Source organism: Sarcophilus harrisii, chromosome 3, assembly GCF_902635505.1.
Source record: "Sarcophilus harrisii chromosome 3, mSarHar1.11, whole genome shotgun sequence".
NCBI lineage: Eukaryota > Metazoa > Chordata > Mammalia > Dasyuromorphia > Dasyuridae > Sarcophilus > Sarcophilus harrisii.
The window spans coordinates 255,048,507-255,068,047 of NC_045428.1; the positions used below are offsets into that span (position 1 = coordinate 255,048,507).

Here is a 19,541-nt window from a genome sequence, read left to right on the forward strand (position 1 = left end):
GAAGTTAGTTAGCATCTTCTTGCCATCCTCCTTAGCATGAAAATAGGTGGGCTAGTTTTTAGTGCATAGTTTCACCTATGCTCTCCAGTCACTCCTTCTATCCCCATATTTTCCCTCTATGCTGACCCAAGACAATTTTCAGCATTAGCAAGCAAAGACAAAGTTTTCCATTAGAGAATTTGGAGAGAGCTTTCTTAATAGTATTGACAACCAATCCACCATTCTATACCAACTCATGTTGCAGAATAAGGAAATTGGCCATTCCTAACCAGTCACCTACCACTGCCAGAGTTTAGTCGAACACCGCCAAGAAATATGTTACTGGTGAGAGCCTCTTTGTCCCAGACTGTCAATTCTAGGCAAACATTCTTTATATCTTGGGGATTCAGGCCACTGAATAGAAAAGTATGATTCCACTGGGGATTAACGTTCTTTTTGATTACTGGGGTTTTGTGCTTGGTGGCTTTAGTGATATCCGGAAGTAGGTACCTAGAAGATAAAAACAAAACAAAACAAAACAAAATAAAATAAAAACACCAAAAAACAAATCACAAAATCAGCCAGATGAGAGAGGATTCCATATGCCTTCAGTCATTTGGAATTCCCATACTAATTATCTCTTTCATGTTTGCTCAATCCTGTTCCAATGTTTACCTAGTCTTTGATCTCTAAATGAGGAGTTTACTTTGGACTTTCACTGGCAGAATGGCTTATTTCTTGGGGAGGGATAGGTAGGTAATAAATGTCCTTTTTCCCCCCTGTTTAACCTTGCTCCCATCCATTACTTCCATTAAGAATGGAAACACTGATAATTAAACTAATAAAGATAGTTAGGTTGTACCAGATTTTATTTTGTGGGTCTCTAATACATTCCACACAATAAAAGGTTATGCTCTCTCTCTTTTTTTCTTTTTATTTAAAACCCAACATTCTTTTAAATTAGCTTAACTGCTAAGGCTAACTAGTTATAAAAATTTTATTGGCTCTTTTTTTTAAGTAAGAATAATTTTCTTTATTATTTATGTATCACAAAATTTTAAAATTTAATCAAATTGATATGCTGCAGGAGATGTTTAGGCCTTTTCCATAATGTCTCGATGGGAAACATTCCCTATCTCTTTCTCTACCACAGAACAAAGCTCAGATTTGACAGGATGGGTGGGATGACTCTTGAATTAAATTTCCTTACCTAAAAGAGGGCACTCTTTATATTTGTAAACAATTGATCAGAAAAGTTCCTTGATCAAGTTAATCAAGTTAAAGTTATCCTCTTTAAGGAGGATATAGGCTTGCCCACCAAATGAATGAATAAAATATATATTAAGCATTTACTTTTCTGCAATTGTTCAATCCTGTCCAACTCTTTGTGACCCCATTTGGGGTGTCCTTTGCAAAGATACTGGAGTGATTTGCTATTTCCTTTCTTTTTTTTAAATTTAAAATTTTTATTCTTCCTCAGCTACATGAAAGATATTTTTACATTTGTTTTTAAAATTTTGAGCACCAGATTCTCTCCCTTCCTTCTCAACCCCATCCCTTTTAAGAATGCACATGTGAAGTTACGCAAAACATTTCCATAGAAGACATATTGTGAAAGAAAACATAGGTTCCTCCCCCTCCAAAAAAAGAGAAACCTTCAAGAAAAATAAAATAAAATAAAAGAGTATGTTTCAATCTGTATTCAGACATAATCAATTCTTTCTCTGGGTATGGATAGCATTGATGGCCAGGGCTGAGGTCCAGACTCATAGGTCCTGCTGTGCTGGCACACCTTGCCCAGGAAATGTGTATAGGACTCCCTCCCTGGTGCCACAGACCTTTCCTGCTGACCTTCTAAGTTGTCTTTGACTGGAAACTTGTTTCACTCTTATCTTTTTGTGTATTCTGATGCTCTAAAATTTGTTTATAGTCATTATTTAAAGGAATTTGGAGTTATTCGGGAAGACCTCAGGGAGTCCCTGCCTTTACCTCTTCCATCCTGGCCCTGCTTCCCCATTTCCTTTCTCTAGTTCATTTTACTGGGTTAAGTGAATTGCCCATGGTCACACAAGTAGAAAGTGTCTGAGGCTAGATTTGACTCCAAGCCCAATCCTCTATCCTCTCAGCAATCTAGTGGCCCATACTTTGTGTAAAGCACTATGCTAATTACTGAGATTACAAAAAGAAAATCAAATAGTCTTGATTTTAAGAAACTTGCATTGTAAGGGAAAAGGCAACATGTATGGAAGTTTTCAGCTGCAAGTCAGATAGAAAAGTTCTTTGATTGTTATGAGTATGGTAGCAAAGCAAATGTTAAAATATCTTCTTCAATGTCAACTCCATAGAAATTAAGGATATGTTCTGAGATAGCTTTGTTGATAGCGTTCTCATAACACTGTAGTGAGGATCAAGGACAGGGAATAGCTTGGTTTATTCTGAATGTTACCTTTTTGTTGTGATTCAGGTTTATTTCAGATTATTTCTGGCAGTTATTTTATTTTATTCTTTTGAACATAGCCATGGAAAGATTCATTTATACAGCTGAGAATAGAATTCAGTCCCTGATATAGATTGATAAATCCCCTCTGGGAGCAAAGTGTGTTAAGCCTTCCAGGTACAGAAGATGTTCTTATACCCAGTAACTAGGTGCCAATTGGGAGTATACAAATTCAATATAGAAAGATACATACCATTTCAATCTCATCTTGTTGCCAAGAACTTTCCATTCTGTGTCTTGAGTTAAGTTCCTATATTTTAGCACATATGTTTTAATTCTAGTTCTTTCACATTTGTAGCAAAGCTACTGTGAGAAGATTCTGGCTCACACAGAACAAAGGGAAAAATGTTTCACTTCCATGAGAAGGTGTTTATGGATCTAAATTCCCTACATTAACTAGAGGAAAAAAGTTTAAATCTTCTTTTTTCCCCTAATCTTCCCCACTCTCCTACACATACACCTGAGAAACAGTAGAATACAGGTCTTATTTAGGTCTGATTTCCAAAAAGGAAGCCCTTGGGGCCTCAAACAATGAAACTTCTTAATGGATGAGATTAATTTGATAGGATTGCATATTTGAATTGCAATCTCAGTTAATAGCATGATGAAAATATACATGCATATATGAAATATGTATTGATATACAGATATATAATATAATCTGTGTAATACAAATATATCCATATCCATATATATATCCATATATATATATATATACATGTGTATAAACACACTCATCTTAGTGTATTTTTCAGCTTTAACAGTAGCTGTTTAAAAAATTAACAGGTAAATGAAATTAAAAGCTAATTAGCTGACTCTAGGTGGCACAGTAGATACAGTGCCAAACCTGTAATCAAAAATACATAAATTGGGGCAGCTAGGTGGTACAGTGGATAGAGCAACCAGCCCTGAAGTCAGGAGGACCTGAGTTCAAATATGATCTCAGACACTTAACACTTCCCAGCTGTGTGACCCTGGGCAAGTCATTTAACCCCAATTGCCTCAGCACTAGCTCTGTGATTCTGGACAAGTCACTTTACCCTGTTTACTTCAATTCCTCATCTATAACATGAGCTGGAGAAGAAAATGGCAAATCACTCCAATATCTTTGCCAAGAGAATTCCAGATAGGGTCATAAAGAATCAGATATGACTGAACAACAAAAACTTTTAATATACCCTGTGTAATGTATGAACCATGGAGATTAGATATTTTTTCTTTCCTACAATAGCTTTAAAAATAGATTGGACTCAAGTTATATAGGGTTTAGCATAGCGTATCCTGGCTGAATTAACCAGGAGTTTCTAATCATAATTTAAGCTTCTTGAGGGCAGGAAATACATTATTTTTATTTTTATATCTCTGTAGACTAGCACTGATGGTACTTTGCTTACTTGATTGACTTCCTAGAAAGAGGATTATTGAATTGAATTCCCCTTATGAAAACTGGTGATAAAAATGCATGTAATATATGACTCAGGGCTGTGAGGAAAGTATCATGTAAGTCTTTAAGTTCAAGTTTTATCCTGTATAAATAGTAAAGTTGTGGTTATTATTTTATTATTACTGCTGTGATATTCCCTGAGACTGATACTTCAATAATCTTATGACTAGCATTGGAGCCGGTGAAAGTATTGCAGATTCTTTGAGATCACCAGGCTTTTTCTTTTAAGTCCATGGCACTTAACTAGCTTTAAAGGACTCAAACAAATTCTACCCATAATTAACTCCACTATTCAGATCAAATAAGAGTATATGAGGGGGCCATTTCTGGAGAAGAAGATTGAAGAAGAATCTTTCAACTCAGGAGTCTTCTCTTCCTTTGGCAAAATACCTTAAAGCTCATTCATATCAACAATAATTATAACAGATTTAGTCTATAAACTTCTATTTCCTATTACTCAGTCACATAGTTGACATGTTTCTGCCTCATGACCTTCTCTAGCCATGTCAAACTCAAATTAGAATGGATCTCTGAGTTCCACATATTGGTTTGGAAAACCACAAATTAAGAGCATCTCTTGTACTGTTTTTAGTTTATTTTGTTAAACATCTCCTAACTATGTTTTAATCTGGTTCTGGCTGCGCTCAGTAACTTTTCAGGCACCTTGTATGAGTTTGACCTCCCTGCTCTAATCCCTCCAATTTGAAGCCTCCATCTTGAAGGCAAAATCCATTTTTTTCCCCACTTTTTGGCCTGTTTTGTTCGCCCCTCCTCTCCAATGCTCTCTTTCCTTTCCCACTAGATTCTCTGCAACTATTGTTTTGCTGTTAATTTACAGATGTCACCATTAGCTGAAACCTGGCTCTCTCTTGAAGACAGCTTATTCCTTATTCTCCTCTCCAAAACTAAGCATCCCTCATATTTCCTGAGATTCTGGATGAGGTAGAATCATTGGCATATTTAACGCTCCCCACTGTTATTTCTGGATCCTTTTCACCTTGACCAGTTTGTTTAAGAAGTCTCCTCCTTTGGAATTTATTCTATCCAAATCCTGCTTTTTCTTGAGCTATGCATTGTTCATTTTTCTTCAGAGTTCAGTTTGTGATTTATATTTCTCCTCAACCCAACCGTATCTTCATTTCTAGAGACTTCAATAAACAAGGGGACATCCCTTCAGATACTCTTGCCTCCTAGGCTAGTAATGTCAACCTATCTTCACTTCTACTTCAGCAACATATTGAAATTGTTATACTTTAGACTATGTCTGGAAAAAAAATTCTTCTGACTTTTAGTGACATTACACAAGAATTGTTCAGATAGGTTGAGGCAACTTAGTCACAGAGGTTAATTATAAATACCAAGATATTTGGAACTACATTCATTTAAGAAGATGGAACAGTTATTACATTTCAACCCACCCTTCAAGAACAAAGAGAGGACTGAACTGTGGCAGAGAAAGGAGTTATCTAAGAGAGAGTCACTATCACAGACTCCTCAGAGCAGATTTGGGCTGAATGAAATCCCACCCCAAAAAGGCCAGTTCTTTTCCTTCCTTTCTTCCTGATGCCTTTCGATCCATAGTCATTATAATATAAAGTGCTGCTTCTTTATCCAAATGTTTCCTGTAACTTTGAGCACAGAAATGTCAAGGGTTAGCTCAAGTTAGATATGAATGTAAAATTAAGCACAGGGTCCAAAATCTGTCTAAATGTTAGGAATTTTCCTCATTGATGGGAAATTGTGACTAGGATCTTAAGTTTTCATTTAAGAAAAACTTACTAAAACCTGTATTGGACCATAAAGGCCAGTATATATTGATCCCTAGGCTTAAAATGAGTGAATTACTGTAAGAGGGTGTCATGGAATTTTGTGCTGACTGCTTTCTTGGAAGTCTTTGCAATTCTTTACAAGTCTCCATTGGTCCTGAGAGGAATTCTATGGAAACAATGAGCCAGACTGTCTGGGGATGGCTTTTACACATTCTATTTCCCCATAATATTTCCCAGAACAAAACAATGGAAAAGGCCCCATTCTAGGGCACACATGCTGAACATACATACTGCATATTGCCAGAATCAAAAGATCATTGAATGTAATAAAAACACATTATGCTTAGAAATTCGTTCTTCCTATTCCTCCCAGTAATGAAATGCAATCCCATGGGAATATTCTGCTAGCTCTGAGTTCACTGAAGATGATCACTATTGAAATATGTTGCTAACAGAATAAACAAGTCTTTTTTTTTTTTTTGCAAAAAAAAAGAGATATAAAATATAGTATTTCTTTATAGTAGTAAAGACTAGTTCTTTATGAGGTAGAAGTTATAAACATGCAGTCTAATATTCAAATTTATATTTACATGTTACTTGTTATCTCTCCTTTCTGTCTTTCCTCAGTCCTATGACTGCATTGGCTAAAGGAGCTCCCAATGAAGAAACTGTCTTACCAAAACAAATTCTGGATAACGTATGGTCAATTTATAGTCTAAGACATATCTTTGTTCATCTCATAAACTCAAAAGCTTCACTTTATCCTCAACTCTTTATTCTCCCTCATCACACAAATACAATCATTGGCCAAATCTCATTATTTCCACACTTCCACAACATTTCTTGCATCTGATCACTTCTTTCCATTTATATAGTGGATTAATCAATAATCAACAAGCATTTGCTTACTATGTGCATTTGCTAGATGACAGGAATACGAGCAGAAGCAAAAACAATTTCTGCCCTTGTAGAACTTACATCTGAAAGGAGGGGATAAAATAACAGTTCATATAAATTAGATATGTAGAGAGAGAGATATGAGAGAGATTCAGAAAGAGAAGAGAAGAAAAAGGAGAAAGAGAGAGAGAGAGAGAGAGAGAGAGAGAGAGAGAGAGAGAGAGAGAATATGTACTAAACTTACCCTTTTACAAAAGTGTCTGAAGTGCCTCCTGACTTCACTGCTGTCAAATTTTTGGCTTCTTTGATCAGTACTTCTAATAGTCCCCCAGAGGGCAAAGAAACCTCTTTCTTCTTTCCCTTTTTATAGCTCTTTTTTCCTATTTCAACCATCCAAAAAAGAAAAAATGTTTTACAAAAATGCAAAAGAACATAGATAGATCCTGATTAGTGAAAATAATGAAACTCCCAAAGTGGCTGCATGAATTTGAAATCTTACTTTTCAAAATTACAATTATTTAAAATATACTTAATGGTTCCTGATAGAAATGGAAGAGAGAATTCAAAGGAGGCAACGATGTCAGGATTTAACATCTAAACTCATAAGGATCTGTACCCTTGTACATATTCAGATAGATATGAAGGGATTATCTCTATGCTTAGTAAAGAATGCTTCTAAAACCTATGACTTTTTGTTTGAAGAAAATGGAAACAAAAATGTTTCTGTCACTTCATGTCATATTAAGGAATATTAAATGATCTAAAAATGGAAGAGACCTTAGAAATCATGTAGTTCAAGCTCCTAGTTTTTTATATGAGGAAATTGGAGCAAACAAAGATTAAGGGCTTTCCCAAGCTCACACAAATAGTAAGAAATAAATCCAGAATTCAAATCCTAATCTTCTGACTTCATGGCCAGTGGTTTTTTCCATTAAATCATACTAACCCTCATATTTGAGATGGCTATGATAATCCCATAATGAAAATCCAAGAGGAAGCAGGAAAGGTTGGAATTAAAGAAATGGGAGAGTAATTACCATGAAGGATGAGCAGATACATTCCTTCCTGAGACTAGAGGATAGCATGAAAGTATAGAAAATAGGAACATCTAGAAAACTTGATGGAAATAACAGCCATCCTTAAATATTCAATAGATCATGTCACAGAGATATTCCACCTTGTTCCAAAAGGCAGAATTAGAATTAATTGCTACATAATTTAAAAAATTAATATGCAAATTACAGCAACTCTGAGATAACATGACATACCTATCAAATGGCTAATAAAACAAAAAAGGGAAAAATATGGGTTTTTTTGTGGTGAGAATGGGGAAAATGGGATACTAATGCATTGTTGGAGTTGTGAACTGATCCAACCATTCTGGAAAGAACTCAATCTTTATTGAATGGTTCAACAATAAACACTTATTAAATGTCTTCTCTGTGCCAGACACTGTGCTAAGTGTTGGAGACACAAAAAGAACCAGAGTCCTTTCTCAGCTTCTCCCCATATAGACTCCTACCTTATAATTGAACTGAAATTTCCCACTCTAAGATTACCAATGATCACATATAGATGACTTCTCATTATTCTTCCTCTTTTGTTTTTTTAACTTTCTGCAGCATTTGGCATTGTTGGCTACCTCCTCCTCCTCGACTCTCTCCTTTTCCTTTCTTTCCTTTTTTTTTCTTTTGTGAGACTGTTCTCTGCTGGTTTTTCTCCTCTGTAGTTCCTCTTCATCATTCTACTTTGGTGGATCATCTTATGGATTCCATTCTCTAGACATGTTGAATTCCATAGCTCTTGGTCATCTTCTCTTTCTATAGTTCTTCTCTCATATGGATTCAACAGATTTTTATAATTAGCTCCACTCTCTCTCCTGAATTCTATTAGTGCATCATCAGCTCTCTACTGGATATTTTCAAGTATATGTCTCCTAGATATCTCAAATTCAACATATCTAAAATAGAACTCATTATTTGCCTTCCATTCTTCTTTTTTTTTCTTAGTTTTCCTGCTTATGATGAGGCCATGACCATCCTTTGAATCACAGATTCATAAATCCTGAACTTTTTCCAATTTTCATAATTGACATATAATTAATTGCTGTCTGATTTTACAACCTTAACATTTCTTTCGTACAGTGATTATCATATTTCAGACTCTCATCGTTTCTCACATTGACTATTACAATATTCTCCTAATTGGATACCAAGTCTCCGCCTCTTCTCTTGCTAAAACCTCCAAATCATTCTACTTGTAGCTGCCAAACTTTAATTCTGAAGCACAAGTATGATCAAGTCAGATTCACTATACATTTTTAAAAGGTCAAACAAGTTAAAAAGTCTGTCTTTTTCTCATAAAAATTATCAACCTCAACTCTCCTCTGCATATGAATATACTTACTTCATTATCCTGATATTTTATCAGAATGATGCAGAAAAAGTTTGAAATAATCCTTCAAATTTGTCCTTACACTTTCAGAAAATAGCATATATGCTGAAAGTAACCAAATTTGATCTTACCTTGAAGCTGTTCAAGGGGGAGCATTAGGTTATTCTCAGGGGGAATATAGCGTAAGACCACAGTCAGCTCTCCTTTGTATTGAAGACCAATATCTGGAGCAAATTCCACCTGACACAAAAAGAAAAGGAATTCAGTGTTTCTCAGTTCCACTTTTCCACTTGTCATCTTATGTGGGCTAATTATGATATGTTTGGCTTGATTATGATAGTTATTCTCCCTGGGGGGGAGTAAGTGCCAGATATCTATTTTACATGTTAGATTAGTTTCTTTTTAAAGGGGCAAGACAACCATCCCTGGGACTTGAATGCTCTGGAAGACTAGGCCTTGAGCCATTCGAATGGCTTTCTGATTATCTGAAGCATAAAAAAAATCAACCTTATGAGGAATGGGGGCTTCTCAGGCATGGTAGAATTTTTAATACTTTGAGAGTCAATATTTTTCACCGATTAGACATTTTTTCTGTGACATATGCAGAAACAATGAGGAGCCTGATCAATTTATAACATTGTAGTATCCTTATTGATTCTCTCCTATGGTTAAATAAACTTCTCTCTCCTAAATACTTTATGGCCAAATGTCTTCTTGTGTATTAATACTGAGCCTGAACTAGTAGACTAACTGATTGGCTGGAGCAAAACACTTCCTTATTCAGTTATTTTGCCTCTAATGACAAACAACAAAAATTGAGAGATTTAATGAAGCAAACTATCTCCAAAGAAATGGGAACTTTGTGGAAAGATGTTTTGTAGAAAGACTGTGTTATTCTATAAAGCCAGGTCCTATCTGCCTGTGATTGAGCCATGTAAGCGACAGGAGAGAAAAAGGCCCTCAAGGTTATTCTAGACTAGATTTCCTGCCTCTTATAGGATATTATTAAAAACAATGTTGACAGTTCAGATCTTCAAGCTGAATGGGAATACTTAAGCCTCATTCTCTTACATTTCCTGAAGCAAATATTTGAATTTCCTACAAATAGGGATAGAAAGGCAGAATTCTTTTTTTAAAATGTTTTCTTTAAATTAACAGGTTGCTAGATTTTGACAATCTCCCCAGGCCCATTTTCCTCACTCATTTCTAAGGCAGGCTAAGCTAGAAGAGTTTTGGGGGTAAGAGGGGATAATATCATATAACATAAATTGCTACTGAAGGAGGCAATGAAGAGATCAATAACTATTGACTCATGTGCCTACTTTAGCATCTCTTCAACATTTTTATAAGAATGATCAAAAATATCCTTGATAACAATAGGAGAGGGATACAGTCATTTTTTTCTACATAATATTGTACAGATCTCATCTTTATAATCGTACAAATTATTCAATGTTTCAGAGAATACAAGTTCTTACTTACTATGTTTATCAATTAATTGTGCAATCAGTAAATATTTATTAAAGGATTACTATGTGTATTTGTAATAGTAAAGCAGAGTGCTGTCTTAAAGACTCTTTAAATAAGATGTCTATAGTGTCTTTGTTAAGGTTATGCAATATCAATTAATTATGTAGTAAGTTCCTTCTTTGTGCCAGCTTCTGTGCTGGGTACCAGAGATTCAAAGACAATCCTCCAAATACCTTATTTTTTAGCTGAAACAGTTTTGTTTTCCTATACATGTGTATAAATAAAATATATTCAGAAATAAATGGTAAGTTTTTTGGGGGATACTAACAAATTAAATAGACTTGATGTAAAATGTGAATTCTTGAGTTGTACTGATATATAAAATCTTCCTTTTTGAAGGAAAATTAGGTTTTTAAGAGGTGGGAAGGAAATGTATCCTAAGCATAGAGGTCTTTGATAGCCTTGTGCAATATATATTGGAAAAGGGAGAGGCCTAAGTTAAGGAAACTAATTAGAACATTATTGAGACAGTCCAGGTGAGAGATGATGTAGTATAACATCTGGTGGAAGCCAAAGGAATAGAAAGGAAGAGATCAATGTGAGAAATACTGTGAAGGTGGAAACAAGATCTTTTAATAAATGTAGCAGCAACTGAGATTTTATTGTTTGATGATACCCTGATTATTAGTATTAAATATAGCATAACAAAGAGAGTCACTTATGCTCACCAAATGTTTTTGACACCATTATGAAAAATGTCTAGCACAATCTGAACAGAAGAGGAATTATTTAATGATGGTGAAGTCCTTCAGGTAATTTTATTTGTACATAACATTTTACTGATTGCAACAAGCCTCTGAATACTCCAAAACCTCTTAAATGAGGTTCATACATAGCCAGTGAAGGAACTCGTCATGCTTGAGTATATAATTTGTTATGAGGATTTTGTTTTTCTTTCTGTTTCAGTGGGGCTGGGGGAGGTAAAGAGAGGTATATTTCCATTAATTGAAAAAAAAATTGAAAATAAAAAAGTGAAATGCATAATTACTCGGAAGAGCTTAGCCTAACCATCCACACTGAAAAACTCAAGTTGATGAAGTATATTTACTATTCTGACCATGTCACACAGTTGAGTTGACATTGAGCGCAAATATCTTATATGCATAATTCAGATGGGTTCTATGTTACGGGAACAACTTGCTAGTGGCTGCTGGGGATCTACTTCTGTCCAGCAAATAGATCCTTTCACATGAGAGGATGATACAAGGAGACTGAGAGGCAATTGTATTCTCTGATCTCTCTCCTCTTCCTTCTTGCCTCCAGTTTATTTCATTCCCAATTCACCAGCAACATCTGTGTCAGTAAAGGCTGATTTGCAATTCTTTCAGGATTCACACCTGTGGGGGCTCTCGGACAATTGACCTGCCCCTTCACACTTAGGCATGGTCCTTAATAGTAATAAACTGAACTAAGAATTGGACAGAAGAAAGAGAATGGGGTGAACTACATTTAGGAAAATGAGCATTGCTTCCAGTGACTCTATATGCTTCTCCCTGAAACAAAAATTCATCTTTTAAAAATTTATTTTCATCCAGTGATATGCTTTGGCTGAATATTGGCACTCCATCTGTTCCTAAAATTAAGGTCACTCAACAGAAAAAGTAAGGATATAGAGGGGAATATATAAAATGTAGTGAAAAGCCAATGACCACTGACACACCAAAATCATATCAAAAATATCTATCAAAAGTATGATCAGAAAAAGAAGTGGGTTGGTTTTGTAATGAAATCAAGAGATAACAAACAAATGGACATCTGGGTGACTAACTGATGATCAAATCAGATCAAAAGATGTAGAAAAAAGTTTCTGTCATGCTGGGTAGGCACTTTGGGAAGGATTAATAGGATCATAGAGAAAATAGTAACACAAAGTGAGAAGGGGTAGGTAGAATTTGATCAATGCCCCTTGGAAGAAGTCTTGCATAGATGAAACTTCAGATCAGACTTAAGTATTGGATTATACAATTGTGATTTATCAGCATAGGTTTTATTGTTCAATACTTGCAGAATCATTGCCCACTTCATCAAAATTAAAGTGTTTCAATGAATTTTATCCATTTCTTTGCTCAGAGGATAAGAATTAGTGCTAGAAATGCTCATCTGGTCTGATAACATTCTCTTATTAGAAGATTAAGGTTAGATAACTGTCTAGCTTAATTTAGGTAATAAGTAGCACTGTTGAAACTCAACTCTATGTCTTCCAACCTTGAATGCACTGTCCTCCCATTGTCTTGTCTAAAAAGTTTTCATTATACTCCACTTGAATAGGACATATTTTTTTCTTCCACACACAGACCATATATAATACAACAAACATAATTTACAAAGTGAACATTGGGTAAGACAACGAAATTCTCAGTAAGGCCCATTTTCTTAATGTGTCAATCGTGGTGGGTGACTGATCACGTTTGAAACCTCATGACTCTCACAAGTATAAGGGATCTAGTAGAACATGTACCTGAATATAAATTCCCTCTTTATCATTCTGGACAAAAAATACCTATACAATTCATGTTGAAAATTGCTTCCCAAGACAATTTATTCATTTTGGGACAATTTCAAGTATTAGGGAGATTTTCCTTATATTGAATCAAAATTTCTCTTTCTGTGCATGTGCTATTCATAAATTATCAAACATGTCTACTTTGAATAGAGCACTCAGTACCATGAAATTTCTTTAACACATTTTCAAGGGGCTCTTGAGTGTTTTGTTTTGCTTTTTCATTTTATACAGAGGAAGAATAAAACATAAAAAGCAACAATTAATTATTTATCTGTATATATTATTTAATACACATTATCATATATAATATAACTATAGCTACATCGTGGAAATTATATATCTATTGTATATTTCCTATGTATTATATAATATGTATATATACATACATATATATATGTGTGTATATGTACACACATATACATCCCTCCATAAAAGTTCTCCAGTGTTTCACAACAGAAATGAACCTGGGTTATCAAAATCAAGAGAGAGTACAATCTGTCAGGTCCTACCAATCTGGGAAAATTTGAATTTCAGATCTATCTAGGGTTTCTCTTTGTTTCTTTTTCCTGGGAAAAGTTCAAGCTAAATCCAGAGAGACTAATCACCCAAAGAAAGGGTACTAGGTAATTGATATTGTTGGCTACAATTACTTATGAGACTTTTTTACTATGGTTGTAATCTAAATCATAGAATAGAATCTGCGGAAGGATTATCCCCACCAATAAAATAATGCTTCTTCTGAAGTTTCTGAAGCTATAACTATGTTATAGCTGAAACCACATAAAATCATAATTTGTTACAATTGAGATATTGTATTACATTTGCTTATAGTCTGCTTGTAGTCTGATAACTCTGACCCTCAGACAAAGTATTCTTTACCCTTCTTCTTCCTTAGTCTTAGCCCCTTGGACAGAATCATTTTTACCCTATTTGACTTCCAAATTAACTCTCATTCAGGGAGGGACATTAGAAGCCACACTCCACAATACCATATTTCAAAACATTTTCTTTTTGTGAATGATGGTGCAGAGAAATACTTGCTTTCTGAAAGGCATGAGGCCAAACTATGCTATGCAGGCATTTATACTATAATAGGACGAGCTAAATTGATATCTTGTGTAGTTATGAAATTAATAATATCTCTAACTAGCATTTATATAACACCTTAAGATTTTCAAAGCATTTTATAAATATTATCTTCATTTTATCTTCACAACTACCCTAAAAGGTAGACTCTATCACTATTCTCATTTTATAACTAAAGAAACTGAAGTAGACACAGATTAGAGTGGCCAAACTAAGAAAAATGAGCATTATAGTACTTTTCACAGTAGTAGCAAGTACTTTTATTTTAAATCTTGGAACCAAATTACTTGCATTCTATGCCTGAAGAAGTAATAAAAGAAAAGTAAAAATGAAGCTTGCTATTGGTTGGCAACCAATTGGTCTTTGGTTTTTTAAGAGTACCTTTTGGGAATGCATGAAAGGTCACAAATATCTCCCTTACCAAGAGCATTCTTTAAAAACTAAATAGTGTGTCTGTCCTAGAGATAATGAGTTGAAGCTGGGATCCATAATTGTTACATGCATACTCTATAGTGAAATATAGACTGTTATACAGTGCTTCCCAAAATATACAGCATTTTCCTTCCTTTTCTGCCTACTACACAGGAGATGCTATACAATCTATTAATAACAATGGCTCAATATTAAGTGTCTCTTCTTTAGTCTGATTAAGTCAATGAGACTCTATGGCTTCCAGGCATTCCAACTGTGAAGAGCTGTTTCCCAAAACTTGACTGTTATTAATTCTGATTCCTTGTTAGCAGAGAAAATGAGACCTTTAGGTCATGTTTCATCTCATGTGCAACTCTCAGGGACTCTCTATGACTAAGACTGCAAAGAATAAGGGAGATATTGTTTTGGAATGACTGAAACAGAGAACTGAGAATGAAATTTTTTTATTGGTGATCATGCTGTATAATAACAACACAGAGTCCAATTCAACCTTAGACATACTAAATATCTTGCCCCACAAAATTTTGGTTATGAGCCTGTGACTAGATTGGCTCCTATAGAGAATGAACACCTACCTAATTGTCTTCCTGCCATCTCAGAAAACCTCAATATATCTTTGTGTACTTGTGTACTCAGCACAGTGGCTGAGATTGTCAAACCGACAATTTGCTCTGTAGTTGTCACCAAATTCTCTAATCTCCTTTGGCAGCTTAGCAGAAGGGTGTGTGTGTGTGGGGGGGGAAGGTAGAAATTAAAGAAATGGAATAAAATACTGACTTTTACTGCCATTCAAGTGAGACCCATGAATGCATTCTCTTGTAGGAAAAAAAATTGCACATACATACACACACACACACACACACACACGCACGCACATACACACACACACACACACACATCCCTTTGATTTTAAATAGTATTCTATGAACTCAGTAAAAAAAGTAGTTTATTTATTTGAGTATTTGATATCTGGCAACTAGAGCATCATTTTGTACTTGGGGAAAAAATGACATATCTGTTTCTAGTACTGCTGGTAATGATTCCAGGTACAGAACATTGCTACTGTTTTCATGTGTTTATTTATCTTCCTTGTGTCTTTCAAAGCCCAATTCTATGCCCTGGCTTTGCATTTCGATATACAATCTATTTAAAATATTAAACTGCATGCTATTTTCATTTATTTTGTTATACGCAAGATGCCAATGTACATCTTAGTTTAACCAAAGTCCACATTTGAGATGCTATTCATTTGGAGCCCACAATGTTTATCAAGTACCCACAAAAGCAAATTAAGTGAGTAGAAAGAACATTAATTCTAGAGTCAGAGATCATCTGGGTTCAGATCTCATTTCTGCCTCTTAACACCTATGTAATTCTGGATAAGTCTTAACTTCCTTTGGCTTTAGTTTCCTTGTTTATGAAGTAGGAGGATTAGATTACATAACTTCTGGAGTACTTTCTAGCTCTCAATCTATTACACTTTGATGCTATAAATTTAGGTAGGCTGAATCATAGAGGACATATTTAAAGTCCTTATGTTTTAGGAGGATCTGACATGGTTTGTATTCTTTTGAGAATCAAGGACTTTATTGGAGACACTATAAACATCTGAAATCCTCTGTCTGATTGCAGGGGTGTATGTCATACCAAAATCTAGGGTTTTAGTATTATTACTGTGGTAGACCCATTTGCTGTGAGGAGTGCTCAGCCATCCTGGCTATTAGCTATACTCACTTTCCAGATTTTTCTACCTCTTTATCTTGGTCCCATGCATATACCTTTCCTTCACACTCCCTTATACATGTATAACATATCAGATTGCTTACTGTCTTGTGGGCAGGGAGTAGAAAGGAAGGAACAGAATTTGAAACTCAAAACTTAAAGAATGTTAAAAATTATTTTTAGATGTAATTGGTGGGAAAGGAGAATATATTATTTTAAAAAAATATTTGACTTGCTTTGAATTCTGCATCTTTTATCTCTCTATCCAGAGATAGATAGTATATTTCATTACCAGTCTTCTGGAATCCTAAGTGGTACTACACTAATAATAGTACAGCATGGTAGTATTCTATCATATTTATATACCATAACTTGTTTGCTCCACAATTTATGGGCACCCCCAGATTCCCATTCTTTATGATCTTAAAAAGGGGTTAATTTTTGTTGATAAGTTGTTTTTCAATTGTGTATGATTTTTGTGACCCATTTTGGGATTTTCTTGGCAAAAACACTAGAGTGGTTTGCCATTTTCTTATCCATTTCATTTTATATATGAGGAAACAGGATAAAAGGGATGAGTGATTTGGCCAAATTCACCTGGCTAGTAAGTGTCTAAGGCCGATTTGAACTGAGGTCTTTCTGACTCTAAGTCCTGTGCTATATCCATTATGCCACTACACCATCTAGCTGCCTTCTCTTAACCTCGCCTTCCTCTACTTCATTCTACTTCCTCCTCTTTTTCTCCTACTAATTCCCTGGTGAGTGAAATGTATTTCTGTACAAAACTCTCAGTATATGTATTCTTTATTTCTTCATCTAATCTATTATTTATTCATTGAATTCCATATTCTAGCCTCCTTTCCATTGTCTCCTTCCATGCATGGAGAAAGAAAGTAATATGATGTGAATTAGATATGTGAAATAATCCAAAACATATTTTTCTATTAACCATAGTTTTCAAAAAGCAAGAAAAATAAAGAGAGAAAATTATATTTCAGTTTGCACTAAGAGTTCATCAGTTCTCCCTCTGGTGATGGATAGCATTTTTTCATCATAAGCCCTTTGGAATTGTCTTGGAACACAGTATAGATCAGAGTAGCCAAGTCTTTCATAGTTAATTATCATTAAAATATTGCTGTTTCTATGCACAATAATCTCCTGGTTCTTCATACTTCACACTTCACTTTGTATCAGTTCATATAGATCTTGCCATCTTTATCTGAAATCATCCCTCTCATCATTTCTTAAAGCACAATATTATTCCATCACCATCATATACCACAACTTGTTTATCTATTTCCCAATTGATGAGCCTCCACTAAATCTCTAATTCTTTGCCACCACAAAAATTGCTATAAATATATATATATATATATATATATATAAGTCCTTTTCTTTTTTTTTTTCATCTCATTAGACTACAGACTCTCAAGCATTTGTCATTCCTGATTGAAGAGACCAGTCTGACTCACTTTGTTAGTAGTTATATGTAATGCTGTCAATAAACTATGATTATATGCAGAGAATGAACCTTCACTTTATGATTTTTGCATTTCTTACCACATTATTCCTCCCTTGGATTCCATGACATAACCCTTTCCTGCTTTTCCTCCTTCTCTTAGAACATTTAATTTCCATAATTGGATCATCTTCCTTATCTTTAAATGTAGTTCTTCTACAAGGTACTATCCTGCTCTCTCCTTTTCTTTTTTCTCTTCCTGGGTTATCCCATCCATTTTCATAGCTTTCTCTCTCTCTCTGTCTCTCTCTCTCTCGCTGTCTCTCTGTCTCTCTCTCTCAATAATAACTTTTTATTTTAAAAATACATGCAAAAATAGTTTTCAACATTCACCCTTGCAAAACCATGTGTTCCAAATTTTTCTCCTTCCCTTCTCCCCATCATTTCCCCTAGACAGCAAGTAATTCAATCTAGGTTAAATATATGCAATTCTTCTAAACATATTTCCACATTTCTCATGTTGCACAAGAAAAATCAGATCAAAAAGGAAAAAAATAGAGAAAAAAGCAAACAACAACAAAAAGGTGAAAATACTATGTTGTGTTCCACATTCAGTCCCCACAGTCCTCTCTCTGGATGCACATGGTTCTTTCCATCACAAGTTTATTGGAATTGGTCTGAATCATCTCATTGTTGAAAAGAGCCATGTCCATTACAGTTGATCATAGCATTTAATCTTTTTGTTGCTATATACAATATTCTCTTGGTTCTACTCATAACTTCTATCCTTACCTCCATGTGAATGTCTTTCTTCATTTATAAAGCATACAAGCAGGGAGGACTAGAAAGTTTCGATGGTTCTTTAGAAGTTCTAGATCTTTGATTCCAAAATCTCTATCTCTCTCTTTCTTATATCCTTTTCTCTCTCTCTTTTTGGCCAAAGACAGATTTTGGCCAAATTAGAAATAGCAATTAGAAATAACTCAAAGAGAAATAAGATGCCTCATAAGGATGACTTCCCCAAAAGTCTTCTAGTAGAGGCCAGGTAATCATTTGTTGATATGCTGATAGAAGGCATATTTTTTGACATATGAGTTAAATGACATATGAAGTTCCTTCCAACTTTCAGCATCTATAATTTTATAACCTTCTCTAATTGTTAAGAAAATTATTTCTTATAGGAATCTAAACTTTACTTCCATATAAAATCTGCCCATTAGATTTTAGGTATGGAGCAATAATAAAGTATAATTAATATCTTGTCCACATGAGAATAACTCTTCAATTATTTTAAAATAGCTGTCATGCCATGATCCCTATTTTATCTTCTTCAAACTTCATATCCCTAGCTTTTTAAAACTGTATCTCATCCCCTAATCTCCATATAATGACATTTCATAATTCTTTCCATCCTTTTCCATATGGATCTCAGTTTATTAGTGATTCTCTTAAAATGGCCCATATTTTTCTCATGGCATTAATTTAATTTATAGTTCAGCATTCAGTGCCTCTTTGTAACTAGACCAATTAGTACTGCTTACCTTGGGTTGGAGCACAAACCACTCATCACTTGGATTTTCAAAGTTCCATGAATCAAAAGGAATTTCTACCTCTCCAAGGAAGCTGTTCCTTCCAAATCGGTCATAATGCCAGACAGAAAGCTGAAGGGTTCTTGTTCCTAGCTGAGTGTGGCTAATGGTATACTAGAAAACACAGAAACAAATATGCTCTTCAATGAATGTCCTTCTCAATTGTTAAGAACAGATTGGGATTCAATTCATATATTCCTTTGTTGGACCACTTTCATCAGCAACAGAAATACTGAACAG

General features: G+C 34.7%; 1 protein-coding gene across 3 annotated transcripts in view; it reads right to left on the minus strand.

Moving 5' to 3' along the window:
- SYTL5 (synaptotagmin like 5) overlaps positions 1-19,541 on the minus strand; it is a 205,887-nt gene that overhangs the window by 3,403 nt on the left and 182,943 nt on the right. For all 3 annotated transcript variants that reach the window (XM_031959435.1, XM_023498919.2, XM_031959434.1), the window contains 4 exons: positions 19,254-19,415; positions 9,112-9,220; positions 6,831-6,966; positions 281-489 (listed from right to left, as the gene is read on the minus strand). In XM_031959435.1, the coding sequence (XP_031815295.1) occupies positions 281-489; positions 6,831-6,966; positions 9,112-9,220; positions 19,254-19,415 (616 nt within the window). The remainder of the gene's footprint in view (positions 1-280; positions 490-6,830; positions 6,967-9,111; positions 9,221-19,253; positions 19,416-19,541) is intronic.